Source organism: Merops nubicus, unplaced genomic scaffold (assembly GCF_000691845.1).
Source record: "Merops nubicus isolate BGI_N331 unplaced genomic scaffold, ASM69184v1 scaffold21749, whole genome shotgun sequence".
NCBI classification, from domain to species: Eukaryota; Metazoa; Chordata; class Aves; order Coraciiformes; family Meropidae; genus Merops; species Merops nubicus.
In genome coordinates, this window is record NW_008629241.1 from 8,721 (window position 1) to 35,635 (window position 26,915).

The 26,915-nt window shown below is 39.9% G+C and overlaps 1 protein-coding gene across 1 annotated transcript; it reads left to right on the top strand.

Annotated features, from left to right (window-relative positions):
• On the top strand, window positions 1–26,915 carry CLSTN1 (calsyntenin 1; the record flags this gene model as incomplete). Its single annotated transcript, XM_008946941.1, has 18 exons — window positions 1–123; window positions 6,045–6,074; window positions 7,497–7,692; window positions 9,729–9,937; window positions 10,907–11,056; window positions 11,155–11,340; window positions 12,321–12,569; window positions 14,264–14,385; window positions 15,837–15,999; window positions 18,159–18,209; window positions 19,967–20,124; window positions 20,762–20,910; window positions 21,374–21,600; window positions 22,111–22,281; window positions 22,858–23,003; window positions 24,407–24,542; window positions 25,224–25,408; window positions 26,158–26,915. Coding segments are annotated over 18 exons (2,846 nt in total), but the record flags the coding sequence as incomplete, so codon positions are not given.

A 26,915-nucleotide genomic window follows, 5' to 3' on the forward strand; every position in this document is an offset into this window, starting at 1 on the left:
TGAACAAGCATAAGCCATGGATTGAAACAACCTATCATGGTATAGTTACAGAAAACGACAACACAGTGCTTCTGGACCCCCCGTTAATAGCCCTGGACAAAGATGCACCTCTGCGCTTTGCAGGTAAAGAGTTCAGCTGCAGCTCAGTTTGGAGAAGTGGAAATGCTTTCCTCATGATGTGCTGTGTGTTACTTGGTGTGTTTTCCTTAACAGTGCCATAATGTTTCGAAGCTTTTAGACCCTAAGAGGTGTTTGTGCGTGGACCAGGATTTTATTTACAGGCATAAATACACAGCTGGGTCCAAATATCCAGACCAGAGAGGACTCTCTATTTTAGATGTTCCATGCTTCTTTCAGTTTCATGTGTGTATGTTAGTTTTTCTGTTTTGTTGGGCTTTTGAGGATTTTGTTGTTGGCTTGGGTTGTTTGGGGGTTTTTTTGCATGGTATCTAACATTTTCCTCAGTCCTCAGGATTCCACATTTCACAACATTCAGTCTGGGAGTACTGAAACAATTATTTTGTTATAATTCTGAAGAGAGTTTTTGGTTTTCTTAGTGGTTTTCATTTGTGCCTTAATAGATTGGAAACAATAACTAGTAGAATCAAGATTGTATTTCTTCTGTGCAGTATTTGGACTGAGTATTCCTGTAGAAATCTAGACTTTCTGTGATAAACTTGGTTAGCAATTTGGGTCATTTTGGAAAAAGGACAGCCTTTTCTAGCTGAAGAAAAGCCTTTTTCTTCTCTAACAAAGAGTACAGAAAATTACACACAAGGTATTTGCAAACTATAAGCCAATGCTTCACTTTCAACATAGGACTGACAAATGACAGGTTTTCTTAGAAACTTCCACAGTCATATTTTTTTCTGGAAACAACTGTATCATTATTCATTAATTGGCTGCAGTATTATGGAAAGTACTTCTTCAGTTTGACAAAATACTACAAAACTGTACTTGAAGAATTATCATTGAGCATCTGCAGGCATTTGAATCAGTTGTAGTGGATAAGAAAAGCTTAAATTAGGTAATTACAGAAACTTCCTTGGTTAAGTAAAGTTTTAGAGTGAAGAATCCTACTAAAATACCCTAGATGATGTTCCATTTTTTGGGAGCATTGCTTAGCCTGACTTCAAGGAGGAAGTGATAGAAAAATAAAGTGATCAAATAAACAGCCATTTGAAATGTTCAGCATGCTGTCTGCTTTGTCTGTTACAGTATTATGACAGCTTGGTCACAGTTCCTTATAGTGGTACTTAGAGTAATAGTGTGGTTCCATTATCATAAGGCTTTAATTATCCCCAAGGCTGCCTTACAAATTCAGGTAGTTCAGAGATAATGGTAAACCTCTGAAGCTCAAACTTTCTCATGCATTGGATAGACATGGCAGAGGCTCTTAAGTGATCTTAACTGGAAATAAAACTGCTGTTTTAAAAAATTGCTATAAAATGCTTTTAATTTCCAAGTGAAGAAGCTTGTGTTGAGGTACACAAAACTGTTATTAAAAGAACTATGGGAAGGCTGACTTGTGTACTTGGTGATTAGGAGAATATGAACCATCCCTATCAATTCTTCAGTGCTTTAAGTGTAGGCACTGGTAGTCTGGCAGCATTGAACAGAGTTTGATAAAGGGCAATTTTATACCTCTTGGTGGTTAGTAAAGTTTTATTGGGTGATGGATATTCTGAAGCTTTAAGAAGGTCCTGGTAGAATATCTTAAAATATATTATCAAATTTGCAGAGGCAAGCCCTATGTCAAAGCATCTCCAGATGAGTCTGCTTTTCCATTCTGGTCTTTGGAATGATATAAACTTGCTCTCATTTAATGAACATTTTTACTAACTCAAAGTTGGTTTCATTAAACATTTGTATTGTTGTCACATATTTTGGCTTTCAAAAACTGACAATTCTTAAGCGACAGCAGAAGAACAGATTTAAAGTAGTTATCTGAAATTCTGAGTAAGGCACACTAACGTCATCAAGAAATGTTCTTTGCTGTGACTCTGCTGGGTCTGAACTGCGTAAATTTTGACAATCTGTCCTGTGGGACTCTATAGAAGTGTTTGTCTGCCACGAAATGGAACAATAGTTGAATCTGTCTTTGAGGAGACCAAACGTGGGAGATGTGTTGGATCAGCAGTACCAGCTCTGGCTGGTGGTGCTGGAGTCCTGTCCCAGGAGGGAGAAAGGCGTTGTTGTCCAGCAGCACCCCTGTGGGTGTGCAAGTGTGAGAAGCCCCTTAGATCAGTGACATGTTTTCACAGCAAAACAAAGCTTCTCCAGGATTAAATGGCTGTTTCAGCCCTAACTGGTATATTCCTACTTAGAAACCAAATTTATTCATGCTTCAAAAGGCTGGGTATTTTAATTAACTGTGCCCCTAGCTGAGCTGTGAAACTTTTGAACTCTCTGCAGGTTTAAAGTATTTTTGATAGAGCTTTTTGCTTTATTTCAATTTTGAACATGTTGAAACATCTTGAAGCTGGTTCATTTAAATGCTACAAAGTACATGAACTGTGGGGCAAGGAAAAGTAATATTTTTATTGCTTTGCTCACTCTGTGCCGTGGGTAGGATCCTAAAATTCAGTTGTGCAAGAAGAAGTAGGTTTATGTAGACATTTATTTCTAGGGTAATTTGTATGTTCTTACACCTGAAATGACAGATTTTTGAAAAGAGGGTTCAAATATAGCTGTGCCAGGTTGCTGTGTTGTACTGCCTGACATGCAGAGACCCTGTGGAATCCATCTTTTGTGCCAGGATTGTTACAGATCTGCTTGAGAAGACAATGACCATTCTCCTTCCTCAGTGAAACTTCTCTACATTACAAATCAAGTCATGTTGGAATTTGATCCAGAATGGTTTTGCTGAAAAAAAATAAAGTACAGCTCTGTTTTCTGTGGTACATTAAATTGTGTCTAAATTCAATCTGATGTCTGAAGCTCTTGGTGTGGATTTCCCTTTACTGTGCAAAAAAGGAACTGGATTTTTATTGCATTTGAAACAAACAATGTTGTATCTGGATGCCTTCACATGGCTGAACGTGTTTTGCTGTGACAGTGTCACGCAAGGTCTTGCTAGCAAGATGTTTGAAATATTTCCCTCGTGGAAGGGAGTGTTTCCTTGGGTTTTTGATATGTCTGTAACAGAGTTTTAATCCCTCTTCCCCTGCCCCTCGAGTTAACCACTTCTCAGCCACAATACTTTATTTTTTCCCCTTACTAATCTGGGATGTGAGAAGCATTTTTGTGGGGGTTAGGAATTTTTTTGGCTTAGAGCACAAAGCACAGGGCTTCAAAACTGATCTTGCAGAACCTCTATTTATTTAAAAAACAAACCCAAACCCACAAAGCCTTTCTGCCAGGCTCTCCCCAGAGGTGTGTGGGGCTCCCGTGTCCCGGGGGCAGGTGCTGCTGGCAGTTTCCACGGGGCTGTGTTTGTTCAGGGCAGGGAGCTGTGCTGACACCCTGTCTGCAGAAGGCCCGTGTGTACTGCAGCGCTCAGCGGGATGAGGGTGTGATGTGTAGAGAAGATGAATGGCACTGTGTAATCAAACATAAAGATTTTGATCTTTCCACGTCCAGTGAGTGATTCTATGTGTGTACAACAAATACATCACACAGCCGGTTGGCAAACGGAAGAGGAAGTTTTGTTGCAGTAGTATTTAAGCCATTTTTGCATCAAATTTAAGGCATGTGTGAAGTGACACTTTGGATTAGTATCTGTCATGCATACAAACACAAACTGCAATGGAGTTATCACTAATTGTGGAATTTAAAATTGGTTTGCATCGTAACAGTGTTGTAAGGCACCAAGAAATATGTGTTTAGGAGACATTCTAAATGCATTGAAATGGAGGATTTCCTGAGGGCTTTCCATGATCCTCCTCTAGACTGCTGCTCAGGTAGAGCTGGAAGAAGATGCTTCCTCCTGCAGAATGGAAATGTGTGAGGGATAGCTGGCTCCAGAGTCAGAGCAGGAAGTGAGCTATAGGACACCTTGAGCAGAAGCTTTACCCCTTAAAAAGCATCTGGAGACAAACATTCTTATGTTTATTTATGTCATCCATTCAGGAGCCAAAAATACAATGCCTGAACTTCCAAGCAACCAAATTGGTGTTGGTGTCAGACTTAAGGTCACTTCAGATGGTAAAGAACTGACCCATTTTTAACCAGCTTTCCCTTCTCCCAGATATGCAATCACCACGCTAATGCACTTCTCCCTCTTCTCTCCCTTAGCAGGTTTTATGCTTTAATGTTCCCTTCCATGTATTTTTTTCCTGTAATCTTACTGTTTCACACACAGTCCTTGACTCTCAAGGTTAGAGCTGGTGGAAGGGAGCAGGGAAGTGGGCTTACAGAAGTACAGAGATGTGGAATATTTAAAAGCTTGCAGCTGGAATGTCACGTCTGGCTGATCAGTGGTGCTGGCCACAAATTGAAGTCTATAAAATTTTCTTGAATGATCCTTTTGCCAAAACACATTAAAATCTGGTATTATATTTATATCCTGTGTAAGAATAGGCTGAAATAAATTATGGGGGTGCCACAAGAGGCAGCATACTTGCTGCATTAAAATAAAGAGCTGATTATAAATCTGGGGATTACCTGAAGTGAGTTTCAGGGAGTACCTCATGAGAGCTGTTTCAGAAACTGGCTCCCTTTAAAATGGACCAGAAATCATGATACATCGTAAGGTAATTTTCCTTAACTATATGCCTGCTTCAATATTAAACTATAAATTTGTCTTTTTGAGGAAAATATTTTTCTGTAACTGTAGTGCTTCATTTTTTTATAAGGCCACACTAGAATGGAAACTTGAATAACTGTTACCCCAAGTTGTGTGAAATGTGTGAGGATTAACAGATCTGCTGGAAGTGATGTCAAGGGTACAGGTTTGCTTTCTTGTACTGCAGTTGATGTCACAGATGATGGTAATCAGCAAAAAATAATTGATTTATTGGATGATGTGTAGAAGGTGGTAGTTTGGGGTTCTAACAAATTAAATTATGATTTCCAGGGCGGTGAATAACAGGGTTAATTGTCTTTTCATTAAAACTGTGAAACCATTCTTGGTGCCTATCACAGTCATCTGATACCATTGTAAAACTGATATCTGAGATCTCCTTGTAAGTGTGGAGGATCCAGGGCTCTGTGGAAGGCTGTACTTCCCTGGAGTGGTTGGAGGGGCCAGGCAAGCACCTCTAGGGCATCATCAGTGCTTGCAAATGAATATATTTAAGTACCTGAAACTCATCTATCCAGCATTACAGTATTTCAGCAGTAGAGTAAATTGAGAGAAAGTGTTGGTTGCTTGTTTAACCTGGTAAAAGCAATATATTGCTAGGAAAATACATAGCTCCTCCTACCCCCTTATTTCTTACATGAAAGCTTTTATCTTCATTAGGGCCAACATTTAATGTGTATGGTTTTTAGTCATGAATTATGGCAATGCTGTTGAGTTGATGGAGAACTTAAATTTTATAAATCCCAGGAGTTATACAACCTAGAGCACCATTTATCTAGAAAACACAAAAATCCCATGACTATTCAAAACAATTTTATTGTTTCTTCTGAAACTCAAAAGAGGAAGTATGAAGTTTTTTGTTTGTAGACACATGGTGGTTCCAGTATAATAGATAAAAGCTTGTTCCAATTATTTAATGTCTCGTTATAATAGAAGAGTGTAAATAAACTCAGATAAATTTTACTTCATGGATAGTTCTTCATCAACGTGGAATTTTTAAAATATCTTTTGTTTAGCAGTTGGTGCTATTAAAAAGCAAGAAAGAAAAGAAAAAACATTTTTATAAACTAATTAAATGCTTCAAAATTCTACAAATGACAACCTGGAGTTAAAAGATTCAGTCGTATTTAACATAACTAAAACTCTAAAATTGTAGCAGTTACAGCAGCTCACCACTGGAATTTTGAAATACAACATTTGCAAAGCTTTGCTGTGTAATGTGTGCCTCTTTGCCTTTCCTTATGTGCTCCCTTTGAACCTTTCCTATATACTGACTTGGGTTTATCTTTTCTCCCTTTAGAGAGTTTTGAGGTGACAGTCACCAAAGAAGGTGATAAAGGGTTCTTTCTATCCCTTTTATGAATATTAACCTACTAACTTTGGTTATGAAATGGGGAATCAGCACTTAAACAGAAGATCCTGTCATGCTCTTTTGTCCTGTTTATTCTCCCAGTTTTTTTCTATTTTAAAATATATTGATTAAAAACTGTTATGTAACCAAATCCTTGGTTAGAAATATCTGTAAATCAGACATCCATTTGAACCATTTGGGATTATTGTACATTCTGTGGACACTGATGAAGCTTTTGGGGGGGAATTTAGTGTTTTCTGATACTTTAACTGATAGCTTATTTCTTTGGAACATCTGACTTTTTTTGGTATGCTTTGTAAAGTAATATTTAATTGCTGAAGCATTATATCACCTTCCCTGCAGTACACTTCCTTCAGTACCTACTTCAGTAGTTTAAAATCAGGATCAAATACCCTTTTTTTTAATACCTCTAGATATGTTTAACATAGGAGTGCACTCTTGGTACTGTGATACCACTGCAGCTATAATAGCCAAATAGCAGTTTATGTTGCTGTAAGAAAATCCCCTTCAAAGCAGAACAAGTCATCCAGGTCAGAAGGCAGCACGGGTGATCAGACTGCTTCCCCAGTGGCTGCTCTTAGCACAGCTGGCTGTGCTGGGCTGGCAGATCCACCTGGCTCTGCCAGCAGGAGCTCTTCAGTCGTGTGATCTTAGGCTTAAATGGGCTTGAAATGACTACTAGGCACTTCTCTTGCAAGTTTGTTAGGGTGAAGAGTTAGGCTAGAAAGGAAATCCCACTAAATCATTCCATGTGAGAGCTTCCTTGACTAACATATTTGGTCTGCATCAGGAGATAGCTGTTGAAATGGATGCCTGAGAAGTTGGTATTTCTACCTTTCTCATTCAGTAGTTTATTTTGATTCCCTAATTTTAGCCAGGTACATTGCACAGGAAGACTTTGTTCTTTGATCCGTTGACAGAATTTCTGTAATTATGGTGCTGAACCTGTACTTGAAGCTTTTTCACCCCTTGACTTGTAACTGTGCATTTTAACCTTTTGCTCTGGTCAAAACAAACGTGCTGCCCAGCTATTCCCAGTAGCTTGGCATAGAAGATTACCAGTGGCCTTGGCTGTATGCTCTCATAAGATCTACTCTTACCCTAGAGCTATCTCAAGTACTCCTGTGAAATGCCTGTCTACATTTCTCTCTTTCTCTTTTGTATTCCTGCATGAATGGATGCAAAGTAAACAAGTTGCTTGGAAGGCAGACATATGCTTCTTTTTACTAAAGTTCCCAGAAATCACCCATTTTAAAGCACAGTGCTCTTGCTTTGTCCACAGACCCTCACAAACCCTTGGCTGCAAAATATTTCGTCTTTTATTTTAAAAAGGTGTCATCATTTTGACGGGCTCTGACCTCTCTTACTTTGACTCTGTAGGTGAGATTTGTGGATTTAAAATTCACGGGCAGAATGTTCCCTTTGAAGCAGTGGTAGTGGATAAATCCACTGGGGAGGGAATCATACGCTCTAAGGAGAAGCTTGACTGTGAGCTCCAGAAGGACTACACGTTCACCATCCAGGCCTATGACTGTGGGAAGGGACCAGATGGAGCAAATGCCAAAAAATCCCACAAGTAAGTAAATCTGCGGTGGGCAGAGGGGAAGTTGGGTTTCAAGTGATCTTCCTGCTCGTGGGGATTTATGGGCTGTGTATTTAGAGCAAATGCAAACCAAGTGTTAATACTGGAAGATTTTCATATAATGGTGATATAAATAGCAGCAAAATGGAAATGAATGTTTTTGACATCACTTTAGCTGCATTCTAGATGGTACCACTTTATGTCTCTAAATATACATTATAAAATAGTGTGGAGTAGAAGCAGGAAAACTTGATGTAGTTAAAATCTGGCTTGAGCTGACACAGAGGATTTCCATGGGGTACCAAACCTCAACATTTTTTCAGAGTTCAGTTTTTAAAACGAAAAAACTAGTTCAAGAGTTCAGTCTGTCTTAAAACTGACAAAATGGAAAAGAATACACGTTGCTGTCATTTCCAGACAGCCTCATGAAAAGAAACAAGATCAATAGCATGAAGTTCATCTCTGCCTACATTAAAGAATGGGAACAAAGCAATCTTTAATCTTTATCTGAAGAAAAAACCACAATGTAAAATGCTGTCTGGAAAATCCACTTGAGAATAACTGTTTAATACTCTGGTGTAAACATCTGTAGAGCATGTGGAAGATTACTGTTAGTGTGAAGCAAAGAAGGGCATTAATAAGGTGACACATAGACTAGCAGCCGTCTTGGTGACAAATATGACCTTATTACTCTAGCTGTATGGTTGAATAGGCAGCAGGAAGTTATAGGTATGCCCTTAAAATCTGTTTGATACTCAGTTTGACTTTTGAAGAAAGATTTCAGAGAGAAAGCCAGCAACAAGTGTTTCGTTGGGTTGGCTGGAATTATATTCTTCAGCTTGACAATGTAGAGCTCATTCCCCACACTGTAGAACTTGTCTGTATTTTTCTACCCGTGCTGGTTAATTGAGATATAAATTTTCTTCTGATGTGTCTGGTAAAAATTCTGGTTATCTGAAGTCATGGCTGTGTAATGAATCAGTACAGATCTAGCAGTGTGCTCTTCAACTCTTTTGCAATCACCTGCACCTAGAAACCACTGTTGAAATTTCCTTGGCCCATGACTGTCTGTGTTACAGGATTTTGTGGGTTTTAAGTGTCTTGGAGTTCAGCTCTTAAAGTCAAGAATATGAAGTGTTTGGTACAGAAGGCCATTTTTTCCAGCATTTATTTAGAACATAGGATAAAATAAATTTTTTAAGGATTAGAAAACTTTTGCTTTTGTAGAAGGACTACAGTGATTGAATTCTTCATTAGTTTACATTTCAGGTAGTTTTCATTATTCACCTTTTCTCTGTGGTCATTGACAGAAACTACATTGTTTTCCTATTCTGTATGTACCAGCCATCAGTGACAAGCATGAAAGGATGGAGTCTGAGATCCAGTCTGTTCAGGATGATCTAGATAGCTATATGATATGTTAAAAATATAGCTATATGATATGTTAAAAGGTGTCTTCCACTTCTGAGATTCTTCAATTTAAATTGTCTGATCTCTCATTCCTACACCCAATAAATAAGCCATTTTTCACTGATTTAGACAGTTCAGTACTTCATGAGCAAAAGAAAGCTCATCAAATGCACTTGACAAAGATCTTAGTCCAAGATCAGTCTTAACTGTCATTCTTGTTCCCTTGATATAAAAATTGGCTGTTTATATCAAATACTTTTGACAGCAGGAAAAACTAGGAGGACTGTACTGTTTATAACAGAAGTAAAAGCCTGTTTTGTCACAGCTGTATTTTGTTGTACTTCTGTAAAATGGTGGCAATTTAGTAGCTGCAATACAAGGGTTTGAATTTTATTTGCAACTGAAGAGCAATGCTAAGCAATAACCTAGAGCTACACTGGTTACATAGCAACACACTGGGAAAACATCCACTGCTTTGCTAGTGAGGGGCAGTTCTCTTTGGGAGCTTAAATTTTGAAGGATAACATCACCTGTAAAAGAGGGAGTTGTTTTAGCCAGTTCCTTGCATGAACAGGAGTTTTGCAGGGTGTAGGAACCTGAGCTCTCTGTTTCCTTTCCAGAGCAACAGTACACATCCAGGTGAATGATGTTAACGAGTATGCTCCTGTCTTCAAAGAGAAGTCCTACAAGGCAACAGCTATTGAAGGGAAGAGGTATGACAACATCCTGAAGGTGGAAGCAGTGGATGCAGATTGTTCACCTCAGTTCAGCCAGATCTGCAGTTATGAAATTGTGACTCCAGATGTACCTTTTGCCATTGACAAAGATGGTAAGAGCGTGATGCGAGACGGAGTGGGAATTGCTATCATTTGCTGCTCTGAGAACAGGACTCCAAACTACAGCAGCCCTGTTTTAGCCCTTTCCTGCAACACATCATTTAATGGATGTGTTCCCTTCAGTTGGAATTGGTAATGAAAAGTGAGATGTCTTTCAGTGCCATCACCATGTGCTGTGTACTGACGTAAGGACCAGGTGGTCTGTGCATCTGTGTTATTTCTTGTAAAATGCTTTTCAAAATAAAGGGAATGCAGTAGCTGCATTATGTTTAAAACCAGATCTTAGTAGGCTTTCTATTTTTTTTGCCTGCAGTTTTCTGCATTAGGATAGCTTTTGCTAATTAGCTTTCAAAAATAGGATTCTGCTCACACTGAGATGCTCGTACGTGGCTCTGGAGATTACAATATCATGGTTATTGGGTTTGAAGTGTAGTGATTTGTTTAGGTCATTTCCTTTCTGCTGGTGATCTGTGGACTCTTCAAAATCTATAGACTATTTATAGGGATTCCAGGAAGCTGAGTGGGTAAAGCAAAACAGTTTTTAGTGGGCTTTACTTCGAGTCCTTTGGCAATCCACATTGCCAGTGGCTAATTTTTGTGAGTGTGCAAATGTGTTTTAAGTAAGAGAATCCTGGCATAGAGCAAACAATTTATGTATCATTTACCACATATGAACAGTTTCATTTTGAGTAATAGAATATACTGTTTAGAGCCTGATAAGTATATATGTGCTGTTCTGTGTATGTGTGCTCATCTTTGGATTTTTTTTAAGGATATAGGCCTGATATATGGCATTTCAAAGTGAAATAGTGGATGGCTAAATCACTTGCAGATGTGTCAAAGTCCTGGTACCTGTCTGAAGCACATAGGTGGTACCTGGATGCATTTAATGCACCAGTGACCCTGAGAAATTAGTAGATAATGACATCTGATTATTGCTTTTTTGTGTCTGTGTGTGTCAGGTTATATAAAGAACACAGAAAAGTTAAACTATGGTAAAGAACATCAGTATAAACTGACAGTAACAGCATATGACTGTGGGAAGAAGAGAGCTGCTGAGGATGTGTTGGTTAAAATTAGCATTAAGCCTACGTGCAAGCCTGGCTGGCAAGGTTAGTCTGATCTCCTTCATATCTCCTTTTGGCATTTGCCAGAATCTTCACTGAAACACCAGAGATTTTTAATGCTGTTTCTTTGGGTAAATACACAGGTTGGAGCAAAAGGATAGAATATGAGCCTGGTACTGGTTCCTTAGCTCTCTTCCCTGGTATGCGTTTGGAGACGTGCGATGAGCCAATCACCTCTGTGCAGGCAACGATTGAACTAGAAACCAACCATATTGGTAAAGGCTGTGACAGAGACACCTACTCTGAGAAATCCATTCACAGGCTCTGTGGTAAGAATGCTTTTGTTAAAATAAAGTGATGCCCCTTGATTATTAGTTTTACTTTGCATGTAATTTCAATATTCTGTCAAATCAATGAGTAGATATGGTCTTCAGCTGCATGTAGTTTCCTCCAGTTATTTCTCTAGCAGACAATAAAAAGCATTAAATTGGCTGAAGGTGACTTTCAAAATAATTCTCAGATGCAGAAAAGAATCTCTTTTCTTCTGTCCCTCTCCACTAGCTTATATGGACTAATAATTTCCCTTACATGAAGTTCGTGTTCAAGAGCTGAAAGTTTATGAAAAGAGTTTATGAATCCTTTGTAGCCAATATGGAAGAGCTGAGTTTACAGCACAAATTATACTTGATTTCTGTCTTCAACTTCAGTTGAAGTTAGTTGAAAGTATGAACATGGTGTAACCCTAGTAAAGACCAAGGCAATTCTTAAGTTATTGCCTGCTGAGGTCACTGGGACATGAATGATTTAGGATTGAAGTGGGGGAAAAAAACAGCAAGCCAAGTAACTGCTTGGTATCATTGCTCCTGACTGTGATCTTATTAGACAGTGCTCTGGGAGGGGATGCTTATGGAGCCCTCTTCAACTGGGTGGGTATTAGTCTAACAACTAGTATAACTGACAAGAGAAAGGCAGTGTGTTCATGGGCCTGAAGGACAAGTGGTATTAATGTGATGGTTCCTGAAAGGCCAAATAATGCTCTGCAGCTACAGAGCTAGTAAGTAAAACCATTTGAGTGACATTAGTTGTCTGCCTGAAGTTAAATATATGGATGTCATTGTGATATCAGAAGTATTATTGTTAGTGCTACATGATTTGAAAGGAGAATTGCTTATGTGTGGTGGTGGTAGTGCATGATCCTGACAGCTGGTGCTGAATAACCAGTGCTTGGAACAACAGTTTGGTCTGAAACTAGGTTTGAAATGGATCTTTTTAGTTTCTGCTTTTTTTCATTTGGTTGGTTTTATTGTAGGTGCTTCTTCTGGCACAGTTGAGCTACTTCCTCCTCCAAGTAGTGCTGCTAACTGGACAATAGGACTTCCTACTGATAATGGTCATGACAGTGACCAAGTCTTTGAATTCAATGGCACACAAGCTGTGAAGATTCCAGATGGCATTGTCACAGTCAATCTCAAAGAGCCCTTCATGATTTCAGTGTGGATGAGGCATGGGCCTGGAACCAAAGAGAAAGAGACAATTCTGTGCAATTCAGACAAGACAGGTTTGTCAACACTTCAAATATAAACAGTCTCATTGTTGGGTTTGGGTTGGTTGTTTGGTTTTATATCCTGTGGCAGCATATCTGAGAACCTTAATTTTTTTTCCTCTAGGTCAGGTTTTTATTGGGAGCAAAATGAAGTGGGCTGTAAAAGTCACTCCTTATTGTGCTTGTCAATAGATGTGGCCTTAGATTATCTAGTTTTGGGTTAGGCAGACTTGTTTTTCTAATTCTGTTTAAATTTACACTATGCATTTGTTTTTGCCATGGTAGATGACTGACTTTGGCAGTTCAGTCTCTATTTTTCATCTCCAAAGATAGACTTAGTCTTGATGCTGCCTAAAATCGTTCAGATACATATATCAGCTTTAGTGACAGAGTTTGCTAGGAGCATTTTTCTAGGAGGAGAAAATTTCTCTTTCTCCAGTGATGAAGTTTTTTTTACCCTGTGCATAATTTCAGTCTCTGTGAATGCTACAGACACAATCATTTAGAAGATGCTATGAATAAGGAAATCTGATAACCCTGTTTCTATAACTGCTGTCTAATGGGTTTAAAAGAATCCCTGTCTTTGTTAGCTGGAGCAGTGCATTTGTTCAGTGTATTAGAAAGGTACTTTATTTAAAATTCTTGGTAGTTTTTTTAAAGGAAATTACACTGAATATATTCTAAATTTTATTTGAAAATGAGAGTTAACAGTATTTGTAATCTCCTAAAAGCATTTCTTTGAACAGGACAAAAGTGATTGTCATTCAGAATGAGCTACAAATATTCAGCTCTTTTCCTTACATCCACCCATTCCTGTTAATCAAAACCCAAAATTTTGAATGTAAGTGAGCTGAAGGAAAAAGGCAAATTTAAATACCATTTTTCATGCTTTAAAATACATGGGAAGTAGACCTTTAAAACAAGTTTTCCTTTTTTATTCCTTGGCTTGACCTAACCAAATAATTTTTGCTACAGATAGTTTCTGGTAGCATAAATCTAATTTGCCTTCATTTCAGTGGTGGGTTATGGAATATTGAGAGACAACAACTAAGTTTGTTGGATGGAGGCAATGTTGAGTATATTGCAGTGGGACAACACAGGCAGGTTTAATACTGTCAGTCTGTAAGATTGACATGATTTTGATAGCTTTTCATTCCCTCCTTTCTTGACTCACACATGCCATGGAATGGATGATGTAGCAAAAATGTTTTTTCTTTATTTCTACCTGTTTCTCTAGCATCTCATCTTTGTATTTATTTTAAATGGTGAATCCTTTAGAGCTACAGCTGTGTAGTTTTCTCTTAGGAAGGCACATCCACCTGCCATCACGTGTACACGTCCTAAAACAGTAATTAGATGAGAGAGGAGCTACTCATTTGTAACAAAAATGCTCTTCTGTTTGCAAATAGAGCTTTTTCTGCTGCTGACAGGTTTATCTTTGAGTCTTCAGTCCTGTGCCTTAATTTAGAAGGAATTTGGAGATAGACATGTCAGTTGTAGAATGTGTTACTCATGGGTTCTTCAGGAATGTTTGCCCCAACTGCTCTTACAAACCTTTGGCATTCCTCCTAACATGCCTGAATGAATTCTACATTTCATTCTTCTATCAGTTACTTGGGGATTTTAGTAGGAAATTACTGTACAGGTGAATTTTGGGGAGTTCCTCAGGTTTACAGCAACTGCTAACATGACTTCCAACTGTTGCTCAGACATGAACCGGCACCACTACACGCTCTACGTGCACAACTGCCGCCTCGTGTTCCTCCTCCGCCAGGACCCCTCCCAGGGGAAGACATACAAACCTGCTGAGTTCCACTGGAAGCTCAATCAAGTGAGTTCAGAAGGGTGGTTTGTTACAACAGTGAGAACCATTGGAGACTAAACTCCTTGATCATATAATTCTTAATAGATACTTTTTGCAACTCCAAGTTCCTGATGCCATGTTTTATAGAACCTGACGATGCTTACTCTATTTCTGATCAAATGTCAGGGACAGACTCAGCTATACCTGTTCATCTGGAATATAAAATGCTGCTGTAGTGGTTTTATTGAACCCAGCAGGGTACTCATGAAATAAAGTACAAGTCATTGTTCTGAAAGGAACCAATGGTGAAAATGTGGATTTTGATGTGAAAAGACAGTGTCAGCCTGTGAGGTCAGTTGTCTTGGCTCAATACCCTGGCAGGCAGTGTGCCTGAGAGAACAGGGAGGATTCCAGTTTCTCAAGAGCATTGGAGTACTTCTGAGCATGCCATATTTTGCAGATCAGTGTGTTAATAGGATAACAGAAGAACTAGTCTTCTTAATCCTTTACCACAAGATAATGAAATCTGTAACTTTTTACACATTGTGAGCAGTAGCTACAAATCAGTGTTCTTAATTAGATTTCACTCTACAAAAATAGAATTAATAAGCCTCTGAGGAACACAGGTACATTCTGCTTCCTATTTAGAGAGAGCAGTTGTCTGTGTTCTTTCAGTCATGTATTCCTAATTATTTTAGATTTGAAAGTGAAGGCTGTAATAACTAATCTTGACTTCAGTCCTAGTAAGATCTGCAGAACTTATTTCTATGTATTCATTATGTTTATGACCATGAAGAGTAATGCAGAAGGGACTAAATATTTTGTGGGCTCTTCTGGCCCTCTGGATCCGAGGGATAAAATAACCCTGTATATCTCCAAATTTATAAAGGTCCTTTTAGTTGCTGTAGGTTATTGTCACAGGTCTGTTTTGCCAGCTACCTAAACAATGAGTTATTTTCCAGTATTCTTAACTTTCTTCCATTTTCTGTGCAGGGCAGTGTATACTGTTTTAATGGAAAGGTGTATGTCCTTATGGGAAGATTGTTACTTCCCAAAAACTAATCAGCTTTCACTATAAATAATTATGTCTTGGAAGTATTTTTTCTATTTGAAAGAAGTTTTTCTAAACAGTCCCTTTCAGCAAATACAGGTTGTATTATGACAGTATTTGAGACTGTGCTTGCATATAGGTATGTATTTTTAAGTTGAAATATGCTGTTGTTAGATGCTATAAAAATTAAAGGAAGGGAAACACAGCTTCCTGTGTTGGCAACAGAAGAAAAGAAACTGGAAATGTTTGATAGTTTATTTGCTTTTTTCACATGTGTGCCATGTGTTTGGAACAAAATATGTCTGTAGAGGCTTATAGTTTGCTAGTATGCCTGCCTATATTTATATGCAGAAAGAGGATTGGGTCGGATATACAACTGTAATTAAAAAAAAATTAAAGTAGAATTTTTAAAACTTTCTTTACTCAGGTGTGTGACAAAGAGTGGCATCATTATGTCCTCAATGTTGAATTTCCTGCAGTAACTCTTTATGTAGACGGTGTCTCATATGATCCTTTCCCAGTGACTGAAGATTACCCACTTCATCCTTCAAAGATAGAAACACAGCTAGTAGTTGGAGCATGCTGGCAAGGTAACTATTGACAGCTGTTAATGCTTTTAATTCTTTTTTCATTAAATCTTTGTTGGTAGCCTAGAAGTACATAGTATATCTTTTTAGTGCATGAAAGATAACTTTTTTTGGTTTTTTTCAGATTATTTTTACTCCTAGCTAGTATCACACATTTCCTCTTTTAGTCATTTTTTCCATAAGTGTTTGTTTGGGCTCATTGGCCACAGGTGCTTAGGAAATAGGAAGCTACTCACCAAGCTGCATTCCATCAGAGTGATTTTTGTGGTAACAGTGGGAATATAGTTAGCTTATTTTTAATAGCAGTTGTAAGAGTACATCACGTGCTTCATATTACTAAGCAGAACACTTAATTTCAAGGAGGTTGAAAGCATATTGCAGAAGAAATGTTCTCGTAAATGGAAGTGTGGCCAGCAGGCAATTCAGCTAAGCCACAAAGTGGTGCTGTCTCTGGGATATTTTACCATTTCTGCTTATAAAAGTAAACGTAGACAGCATCTGCTTTATTGTGTGCAGATTATGGCTTTAAAACATGATATTCTAGAAGCCTTAAAATGCTGGTTCATGTGCTTTAATACTTGTGAAACCTACTCTTCAAAGCTTGAGAAAAAGGAGAAGAATACTTCTGAAGGAGGAGGCTGATTACCAGAGACTGTTGTAACAGAGCTCTTGCTTCACAGTCCTGGACTGAGATGTTGGCTTGCTGATCAAATTACACCCTAGCTAGGATAAAGCTGATCTTTTTGGTCAGAGATAAAGCACTGTTAAATCATTCATGTGTTACTGTAGTTCAGAGTATAGACTGTAGTTGCACTCTGCAGTAATGCCTAGAAGTAGCTTGTGAATGAATGGCAGATGGGCAGCTTAGAGACATCTTAATCAAATTAACAGTCTTCCATCTTATCATTATGTCTCTTTTCTCTTGGAGTTTTATGGCTTGGAAGTGTGAATGAAGGTTAAATTATCAAAATATCCTCTCTGTCAAATTTACTATATTGTGACAAGTTTGCTGTCATTCAGTATTAATGTTATTTCAGTGCCAAATTAATTTTGTTGTCCCTTCCTTTGAGTCAATTAGTTATTTTCTCCATAATTCCTCTCATTCTGTTAGTGACTTTCCCACTATCTCTTCTAGCTCAAAGGGAAGCCATAGTGGCTAGTTTTCAAGAAACTGGAGCTTGGAAACTGTTCCAGCTAAGTGTATGGGTTGTATAATGGCTTCCATGTATGTTCTGCATCCTAACAAAAGCATATACATTTAGTGTGAAAACCTCTTTGCTTTCATGTTGGCAGCATTATATGATTCTTTCATTTCTTCTGACATGAATTTTTTTTTTTTAATGGCAGTAGACTGGAATAGAAGCATTAGAAGTCTGGAATACAAGAACTTGAGGTGCTACCTATTAAAAATTCCACAGAAAGCCTTATTTTTAAGGGATTAGAACACAGGGAGAAAAGTTATGCCAGAGGAAAGAACCTAATGCTTAAGGCCATCCTCTGTCTTACCTGAGTCAGGCTGCTCTTAGTTACATATATAGCTCACCTCTAAGGAGAGAGGGATTTTATACTTTAAAAAAAAATTCTTCTGTCATTTCTTTTAAAAGATTCAAAGTGACTTTTCACTATTGGTGCTTCCCCTCTCAGAATCTTCCATCTGATAAATTGACTGCTTAATATATACGATACTATTTTTATAATAAAAGAATCTGTGTCACTAATGGCTCCTTTTGATCAGCATTTAGTAACTTTTGCTGATATAGGCTGGATCTAACCTTAATTTCCCCTTTAGTAGCTGGGAGAGGAGAAGATCACTTGAGCCAGTTGATAGACCTATATCTCATTACTAATGGTGGTCTGGGTGAGATTGGGAATCTGTGGTTAACGTGTTCTCCAGTGTGACCTTTTACTGCAGCTTGTGTGTGGGGCTCTCCAGGTTGTCTGGTTGTGAATGTGATGTTCTTGTACCAACACAGGAATGCTGCTTCCCTGCATTGCAGCTACTGCTGTTTGAAAGAACTCATAATCCTTGAGGTGCTGGGTTGAATATAAGCAGACTTGTAGGGGGGCAGTGCTGCTGTGTCTTTTCTGGGATAAGAGTTTGCCAAAATGTAACTACTTGGTCCTTTCCCTATTGTCCTATTCTTTGTCTTGCTTTTCTACAGAATATGCAGGAAATGAAAATGACAATGAAACTGTGCCTGAGACCTCTGCAGGTTGCTGGAGTTTTTTCCCTACTGTTTTATTTCATTTTTAAGCCAAGACATTGCTTCATCTCACACACAGCATGAAATGCAGGCATTGCATTTGGGCCATTGACCTTCACATAATCCTCTCCTAGGCTTGTTTCTTCATTGTGCTTTTATTTCCAAAGCTTCATCAGCTGTTGGTTTTTTCCTTTTTGTTTTCTTTTTGGTTTTTTTGGTGGTATTTTTTTGGTTGCACACAAATGCACATCCATGTACAAATCTGCAACCATTGTGATTGCAGTGAAGTGGTGTAACATTAAGTTCCTGATGCCAAATAATTTCTACCAGTTCTGTTAAAACATAAATGCAACATATATATCATCCTATGTAAACATATGTATGTAGGTGTGTGTATATCACAGAATTATTCAGTAGGTTGGGAAGGAGCTCTGGAAGTCAGGTAGCTCTGCTCCCCACTAAAAGCAAGAACAATCTCATATTTAGGTCAGGTTCCTCATATATAACTCAGACCTGTAATTTACAGGGGATGCTCACTTGATCACAAAGTGATACAAAGTTCTAATTACATAAAAGCTTGGGCTACCAGGTATTTCAGGTTGGCTACAGGGTCTTATTTTCTTAGAAACTTTTAGTGGTAGTTCTAGGATTGTTTGTCTTGAGTGGAGACACTTAAAATTAATATATATTTCTAAAAGTGTATTCACGATATGTACTCTAGCTGTAAAGTTAAGAATTCCTGGTATAGTCTCAATATAGTTGACAAGAAGTTTTTGGCTGTGCATCCCATTTTAATTTGGCAAGGAGGTGACAGAATCCAGGGGCTTGTAGCTGGAACTGGACAAATCTAAGCTGAGAATTACATAATTTGTGACAGGATAATTCACTCTCCAATATGTTAGTGAGTTATGCCAGCTATCTTTTACCACTTAGAATCTTTAAAACCAACTTAGACATCTTTCTAAAAACCTGGTAGCTTAGTAAGTGATGACATGGAAATAAAAATTTCAGGGTAGTGTTCTGTGGCCCCCATTATTTAGCAGAGATGGACTGTAGGTGACCATAGTGACACCATCTTCAAAAAATCTCAGCAATAAGGAGCTGACTGAGTTGCAATCCATGGGACTTATCTCAGATATCTAAAAATTAGTTACCTGGATTTAAACTGCATACTTAAGTCCACAGAGAAGGCAGCATCTTTAGAGGGGAGTTAACTCATGGACAGCATTTTCAGAATGAGCTGAATCACTTTGTGGTGTTTCTTCCTCTACTTTGAATGTAAAGAGAGCCTGTAATGATGGGTTTAGATGCAGATAACTAACATCTAGAGGAAAGATACTGTCATCTTCTACCCTGATAGGCACTGCCCATTTTGTAGAGAACAGGCTAGTAGGAGGTGTTACCTCAGTGTGAAGATTCAGGTCTCATAGCTCATCTCATTGCTTCTGTCTTTCATTTCTGAAGAACACCACCTCGCTGTATGGGGATTTCTTTTGACATGTTTGCTATGGAAGCATTAGCTTTAGTTCCACAGTTCAGGATGGCCACAGCTGCTCTGAAGGCCATGTGCATGGTGAACTGTTCAGTTCTTTCTTTATGCTTGAACATAATCACAAGGTTAACCCCCAGAATGGATGAAAACTAACCTGCATGTGTGTAATACTTTGTGGTACCAGAAGGCCTATTTGTCATTCTACAAAAGAAAAAACAAAAAAAGTGGAAAGAATGAAAACATATGAACTCTTTTCCTTGTTCCCTTTCTGAAGGTGGTGATCTCCACATGGCTCAGTTTTTCCGAGGCAATCTGGCAGGTTTGATGATTCGTTCTGGTAAACTGGAGAACAAGAAAGTGATAGATTGCCTGTACACTTGCAAAGAGGGGCTGGATCTGCAAGTGGCTGATGGTGTTGGCAAGGGCCTGAAGGTAAAGTTGCATGTGAATTGGGGAGGCATCTGTATCCCTTTGCTGATCATGGGTACAAGTTTTGCTGGCAGAGCTAGCAGTGTCTCAAATAAAACAAGCTCATCTATTGTGACTTTTTGCATTAAAATTGCATGAAAACTAGGAAATCTTTCTAGTAGATATGGGGTCTTAGTAGAGTTTAAGGAAGAAAGTCACTGTGTTCTCTTTAAGTCTTAAATAGAAATCCCATACTGGTAAGCCTTTCTGGTTTACCAGCTATACCAGGTTGTCGAGTAGAAGATATTCATACCAAGCAGCTTGGCAGAATGAGACTAACTTGGTTGCCTTTTTTTAGTGGCAAGTCTGTGTGAACAGAGCTAAATTTCTCCTTTGTATTACCTGTCTCTCTTGCACGTTACTAGAATCTTTGCCTCAGGTCTATAACAAGTGTCTAGATTTTTTCTTCAAGCATGAAACACTAAATGTATTTGGCTGGAATAGGGAAGGTGTGTACAACGCAGCCAGTAAGCAGTGGCCTCACTGCTTTGAGTACAGTTATCCTGCTGCTAACCAGGCTGAGCAGTGCTGAACTTACCCTGTCAGTTGTCAGCTCCTGTCCTGCCTGGGTGTGGTCTCACGTCTGGCTGTGTCATTCCAGGTCCACATGAACCCCAGTCGGTCGGTGCTGGTGGTGGAGGGGGATGACATGGAGAGGGTGGAGAAGGCCCTGCAGCACCTCTCCTACCTCAACTCCCGGCAGTTCCCCACGCCGGGCATCCGCAGGCTGACGGTCACCACCCTGGCCAGGTATGTCCTGGGGCTGGGGTAACGTGGCTCTGGGCAGTGCCTGCTGCCAGGGGATGGTCGTGTCAGTTCTGACAGGGAGTCCTGCTGTATGAAGCCATGACATGTTTGAATACAGCAGATGTTCTCTATACCAGCACTCTGTTTTCTTCCTGAGAGTGTCCTAAGGAGTGTGTAAGGCAGGGCAGAACTTGCTGCAAGGTTACGTTGTGAAGGGTGTGCTGTGAGTGCATTTCCAGTGTCACAGCTGTGAATTCATAGCATAGAAATCAGGGCCAATTGTTAACTGTAAGTAAAAATTAATTGTAAGATTGCTCCCTTGGTGGAGAATTCTTACTGATGAATTTATCTAAGACTCTTGGGTCCAAGACAGCTTTTGAAATATTTATAAAGCAATTACTCTGCATAATTGTTACTCCTTCTCTAATAGCCTCCTTGACTGCAGAACTGCTTCTGTATCTCCTAGGTGTTTCAATGAAGAGGCCTGTGTCTCCATTCCTTCTGTGGAGGGATATGTGATGGTCTTGCAACCAGAGGAACCAAAAATCAGCCTTAGTGGCATCAACCATTTTGCCCGCTCTGCTTCAGAGTTTGAGAGTCCTGAGGGTGTGTCCCTCTTCCCTGAGCTCCGCATCATCAGCACCATTACACGGGAGGTGGAGCCAGAGGGAGATGGAGATGAAGATCCTACAGGTAATGTCCTTTTATGCTTAGGACTGTTGGAGGATCTTCCTCTTGCAAAGAGGTGTGGATTTCTCCTTTAATACAAAGTCTAATAGGAGAAAAGGTGTGTATCCCCTTTGAGAAGGTGTAGATGCTCTGCTCTGGGCTAACAAAATCTTACCTGGAGATGGTAGTAAGCTCAGGCCATTATCTACATCTCAATATCCCTTGTTTGTATTTTGCTTTCTAGTTTGGTTTTTGATTTCTTTTTATCATTATTTCATGAATACTTGCGCTTACCTGGAAATGGTAGTAAGCTCAGGCCATTATCTGCATCTCAATATCTCTTGTTTGTATTTTGCTTTCTTGTTTGGTTTTTGATTTTTTTTATCATTATTTCATGAATACTTGCTCTTTTTACTTTAGGCCCAGTTCTTAATATTTGTTCTAGAAGAAGAGTTGAGTGTGCATGTGACACTTCAGCTGTTGTCCACTTCACCTTTATTTCTGCTTATCTCTTTGGTATTTTCTGTTTTTTAGTACAAGAGTCTTTGGTATCTGAAGAGATCATGCATAACCTGGATACCTGTGAGGTGACAGTGCTAGGAGAGGAGCTAAATCAGGAACAAGAAAGCCTGGAGATTGACATGACTCGATTACAGCAGAAAGGCATCGAGATGAGCAGTTCCAACCTGGGCATGATAATCACAGGTAGGGGTTAAGACTTCAGCTCTTCTTCTAGGAAGGGTCTGAAGACAGTGGTAAGGGGAACAGTGTGCTAGGGAGATGGTTTGTAACACCTTATTCTGAATACTTTGAGTTTGACTAGAATTTCATACTCAGAGGTGTTACAAGTATTTTGTGGAAAGCTGCTAGAAAATGCCTCATTTGAGAACCTCCTGTCTGTTCTTCTGTCATGTCCCAAATGGCAGGTTACCTCTGGGCTATGGAAGTGAAGTACTCTGCCCCAAAACAGGCTAGTTCCTTGCACAGATAATCCAGTGCCTGGAAGCATGCAGCATTCCTTTCTATTTTATATTCAGAATATTGGAAAGAAGGGCTCCCAGAATCCCTTTAAAGACTAACTGGGTCTGGGATTTTATCACAAAATCCATCCAGAGAACTTCAGTGGAGCCACATGTGTCTGTGGTGTTAATGGTTTTTCTTCCACTAACTGAAAATCTGTCAACCAAGAAAACTCACTTGAAGAATGGGAGGAATACCTGTTGAGTGTATGGTGTTGTACTACCTTGTGCAGATTGTGAAGCTGTTTGTGTCTCTGCACAGGGGTTGACACCATGGCTAGTTATGAAGAAGTCTTGCACCTGATACGCTACAGGAACTGGCACACTGCTGCCCTGTTTGACAGGAAGTTCAAACTGGTCTGTTCCGAGCTCAACGGGCGCTACGTCAGCAACGAGTTCAAGGTGGAGGTGAGTGAGTTCAGCTGGTCACTCAGAGGGTGCAGGCTGTTGCCTCAGCTCATAGATAGCTCATCAGTTACTGATTTAGATTGGTGTCCTGTGAATAAATATCAGTTAACGTGTATCTTTCAGGCTGGATTTTATATATAAATGTGGACTTAATCCTGCAGTCCAGTTTGAAATAAGGCTGCCTAAACAGAGATGAAACTTGTGTTGTAGAAGAACTAGTATGGCTAAAGGGAGTGTGAAGGTGAAAAGGTTGCATTGGAAAGACAACATATTAATTTAGCAAATAGAGTAAGAGAAGTGCTACCAGAGCCTGGAGGGACCTTCAGGTGTAACTTCCAGGATTCTGCACATGAAACTTGCTGGACCTTTTACTGTTTTGCTTGTGTGATGCTTATATTGCTGATACTAAGGGTTTATGTAAGAGCACAGACAGGTTTAAATTGCATTTGCTCTGTAGTAGGGAGCAGGTTAATTATCACTTAGCGTGCTTGTATCAAATACATGGAAATACAGCAGGAAATAACACAAAGGGCACTAAAATTCCAGATGCTGGAATGTGAAGTGACTTATGTTGAGAGGAACTGCCACATATCTCTGCATCTTTCAGCTATGAGTTGAGTACATTTTAAAGCTGAGCAAGGGGATGACAGTAAAGCTGACTGATGTACCACTCGTTGGGTGGTTACAGTGGGCTGGGGAGTGCCCTGTGTTGCAGAAGAGAAATTGTTATGTTAACAAATGTGGTTTTGTTTCCTGAGGAAATTTGGTGAGCTTGAGTTGGGATCTTACCAAACTGTGAGACTGCAGATGCTTTCCCTGTGTGGTGAAGGTGCAGCTGGTCAGGGACCCTGTATGGCAGCGTTCCACCACAGGAGGGGTCTGTTCACCTCTGCTGCTGTGGCCAGGGGACAAAAAATGCTCTGTGCAAACGACCAGTGGCAGTTGTACCTGAAAGCCACCAGTGCCAAGTGTGGGACTGTAATGTGGAATTCTTTTCATTTGCTGTTAGCTGAAGATACACAGCAGAATAAGAAAAGATGGGAATGAAGCAAATGCAGCTGCTGTGTTACAGAGCTTGGGATATACTGCTACTTCAGAATTAAAATGCTGGCTACCCAGTTTGATAGTAACTGGCTTTATCTCCTTTCTTCTGAAATATTGGTGTCTGGACACAAACCTGCCAGACTGACTAAAGATTTGAGAGCCGTGGAACTGGAGGGATTTGTGACAAGAAGTTGTAGCAGGAGCAGAGCCACTGGCAGGGGGGTTGTCCCAGGACAAGCGGTGGCTGTAGCCGTTGAGGGAGAGTGGGATGCCTGCTCCAGGAAATAAACACATCTTTCTGTGTCTTCAGAAGTGAACTGTTGCCTTCCTGGAGTTTACCATTTCCCCTTGGTTCCTAGGTGAACGTTATCCACACAGCTAACCCAGTGGAACATGCCAACCACATAGCTGCACAACCCCAGTTTGTTCATCCAGTGCATCACACCTTTGTGGACCTCTCTGGGCACAACGTAGCGAACCCTCATCCCTTTTCAGGTAAGAATTCTCAACTGCCAAAGTTCAGCTGGGCTTTTTTTCTGGTGTTAAAATACCACCGAGGCTTGTTGGTGCAGAGAAGTTTTTCCCCAGGGTTAGACCAGTGAGTCCCAGGCAGGGAGGAGTGGATTACTAGAGATCCAGGAAATACCTTTTCCTGGCAGCAGGAGAACTCTCTGTTGGTGTGTACACACTGGAAGGTGGGAGGTGTACTGGTCTTGAGGGGACTGTAAGATGGAGATAAAGGACTGTGAGGAGCTGGGCCAGTATTTCCTCTGAATGGCATGAGGGAAGAAGTGCAGCATTGTCCTGTTGTTGAGTCATGGTACCTGCCCTGTCTGGTTTAATTTTATTAAACTGGGTATGGGTGTAAGATAGGAGAGGAAGAAAAAGATTTCTTTTAGAAATAGACTCTCTAAAGAGTCTGTGTGTGGAATCTCCTTTCCATGTGCCATCAGTCCTTCAGATTGATGTAATCATGCTTAGAAACTGACTTTCAGTTCTTACTTGCCAGCTGACTTTTTAAGTGGTCTTAGACAAACTGCCTCTGTGTAGCTGCCTAGAACATTTGTGTGATGCCATCTGCCTCTTGCAGGTGGTGGGAACAGAGGACTAGTTATTAGTGTTGTGTAAGAGTCACTTATTCTCACCCAAGGAACTCCTGTTGTTTTCTTGCTGCAGTTGTTCCAAGTACAGCCACTGTTGTGATTGTAGTTTGTGTGAGTTTCCTGGTTTTCATGATCATTCTGGGCGTGTTCCGAATCCGAGCTGCCCATCAGAGAACGATGCGTGACCAGGACACGGGGAAGGAGAACGAGATGGACTGGGATGACTCTGCTCTGACCATCACTGTGAACCCCATGGAGGTGAGCTGGGCTCCCAGCACTTCACAAAGAAATGCCCCTTTCCAGCTGTAATGGCTATGATTGTACAGGGACAGGACAGTGGAGCCAAGCCAGCCCCTGAGCACACAGGAGAGACATTAACTGTGGATTTTAACCCATATATCAGTGGTAAATGCCAAGAGCAGTCTGGGACCTGGCATGGGTTACAGCTTCATGATGCATAGTGGGCTTTTGTGGGTCAGTGTCCAACACCCAGTGTTCATCATGCTGCAGGCTGCCTGAACTGAACCATGGTCCACTTCTTTCTAAAGTGGCAAGAATTTATTGTCAAAACATCTGTATTTATGGTGTTTCCTTCTCCTGTGCTTGACATCTGAACTTTTAGCAAACCAGGAACACGAAAGCTGTGCAGCCTTAGTGCTCTTCGTGTGACTCTACTGAGAGATCCTTTGCCAGCAGAATTTCAAGTACTGGATCTTGAAGTACTGGATTTTGAGTACTTCAGAGTTCCTTGGTTTAGAGTGACAGGATTGGTAGCAGTGTTGCAACAACATTCTAGAGTGCTGCTTCATTTTTCTGTTCTGGTTGCTTAGATACTGCTGAACTTGTGAAAAGAGCAAGGAATCTGCAAGAGCCCTTTCTCAATATGGTGCCTGGATTCAAAATAATAATTTGGGTAAGAGCCCTTTCTCAATATGGTGCCTCGTGCCTGGATTCAAAATAATAATTTGGGCCAGTATGATAACAACAACTAATTTCTGTCTTAACAGACTTATGAGGATCACCACAGCAGTGAAGAGGAAGAGGAGGAAGAGGAAGAAGAAAGTGAAGATGGAGAAGAAGACGACATCACTAGTGCAGAGTCTGAGAGCAGTGAGGAGGAGGAGGGAGAGCAGGAGGAGGACCAACAGAATGTTAACAGACAGCAACAGCTGGAATGGGATGACTCTACCCTCAGTTATTGATTCTAGCTGTTCCCTTTGTCTCTCTGTTTCTGCTCTAGAAGACTCCACTGTCATTCACTCCATTGTCACCAAGGATTCATGGTGTTTAAAAAAAATCATTCTGGCCAGTAGGTTCCACTCCCCCCGTGTTTGTGTTCCATCAGCTAGTTCTGATGCTGTTTCTAGAGCTGTAGGTAGCACCTTTTTCCTTCAGCCATGCCTCAGTGACTGGATTGGTTTTTTTACGCTATGTGAGGAGCCACCTTGCACTTTCCTCTTCATGTCATCTCAGCTCAGTGACTCTACAGATCTGTAGCCATGGCACATGAATTTCTGAACTGTCTTTTTTTTGCTCAGTGAAACAAACTTGGCTTTGTTCCTTTTTCTAAAAGATGCAAAGATTGCTTGTTGACAAAGGGTAAAGCTGCTTATCTCAGCCTGTTGATTTCTTTTAATTTTTTTTTTTTCCCCCAAATTAGTGCATGTGTAAAGTGGCAGAATGAGGTTAATATGTAGAAGATTAACAGACTTTTTAATATTTTGTAAATATATCGGAATTATGTAATTATGTCATTTGTGGTAGT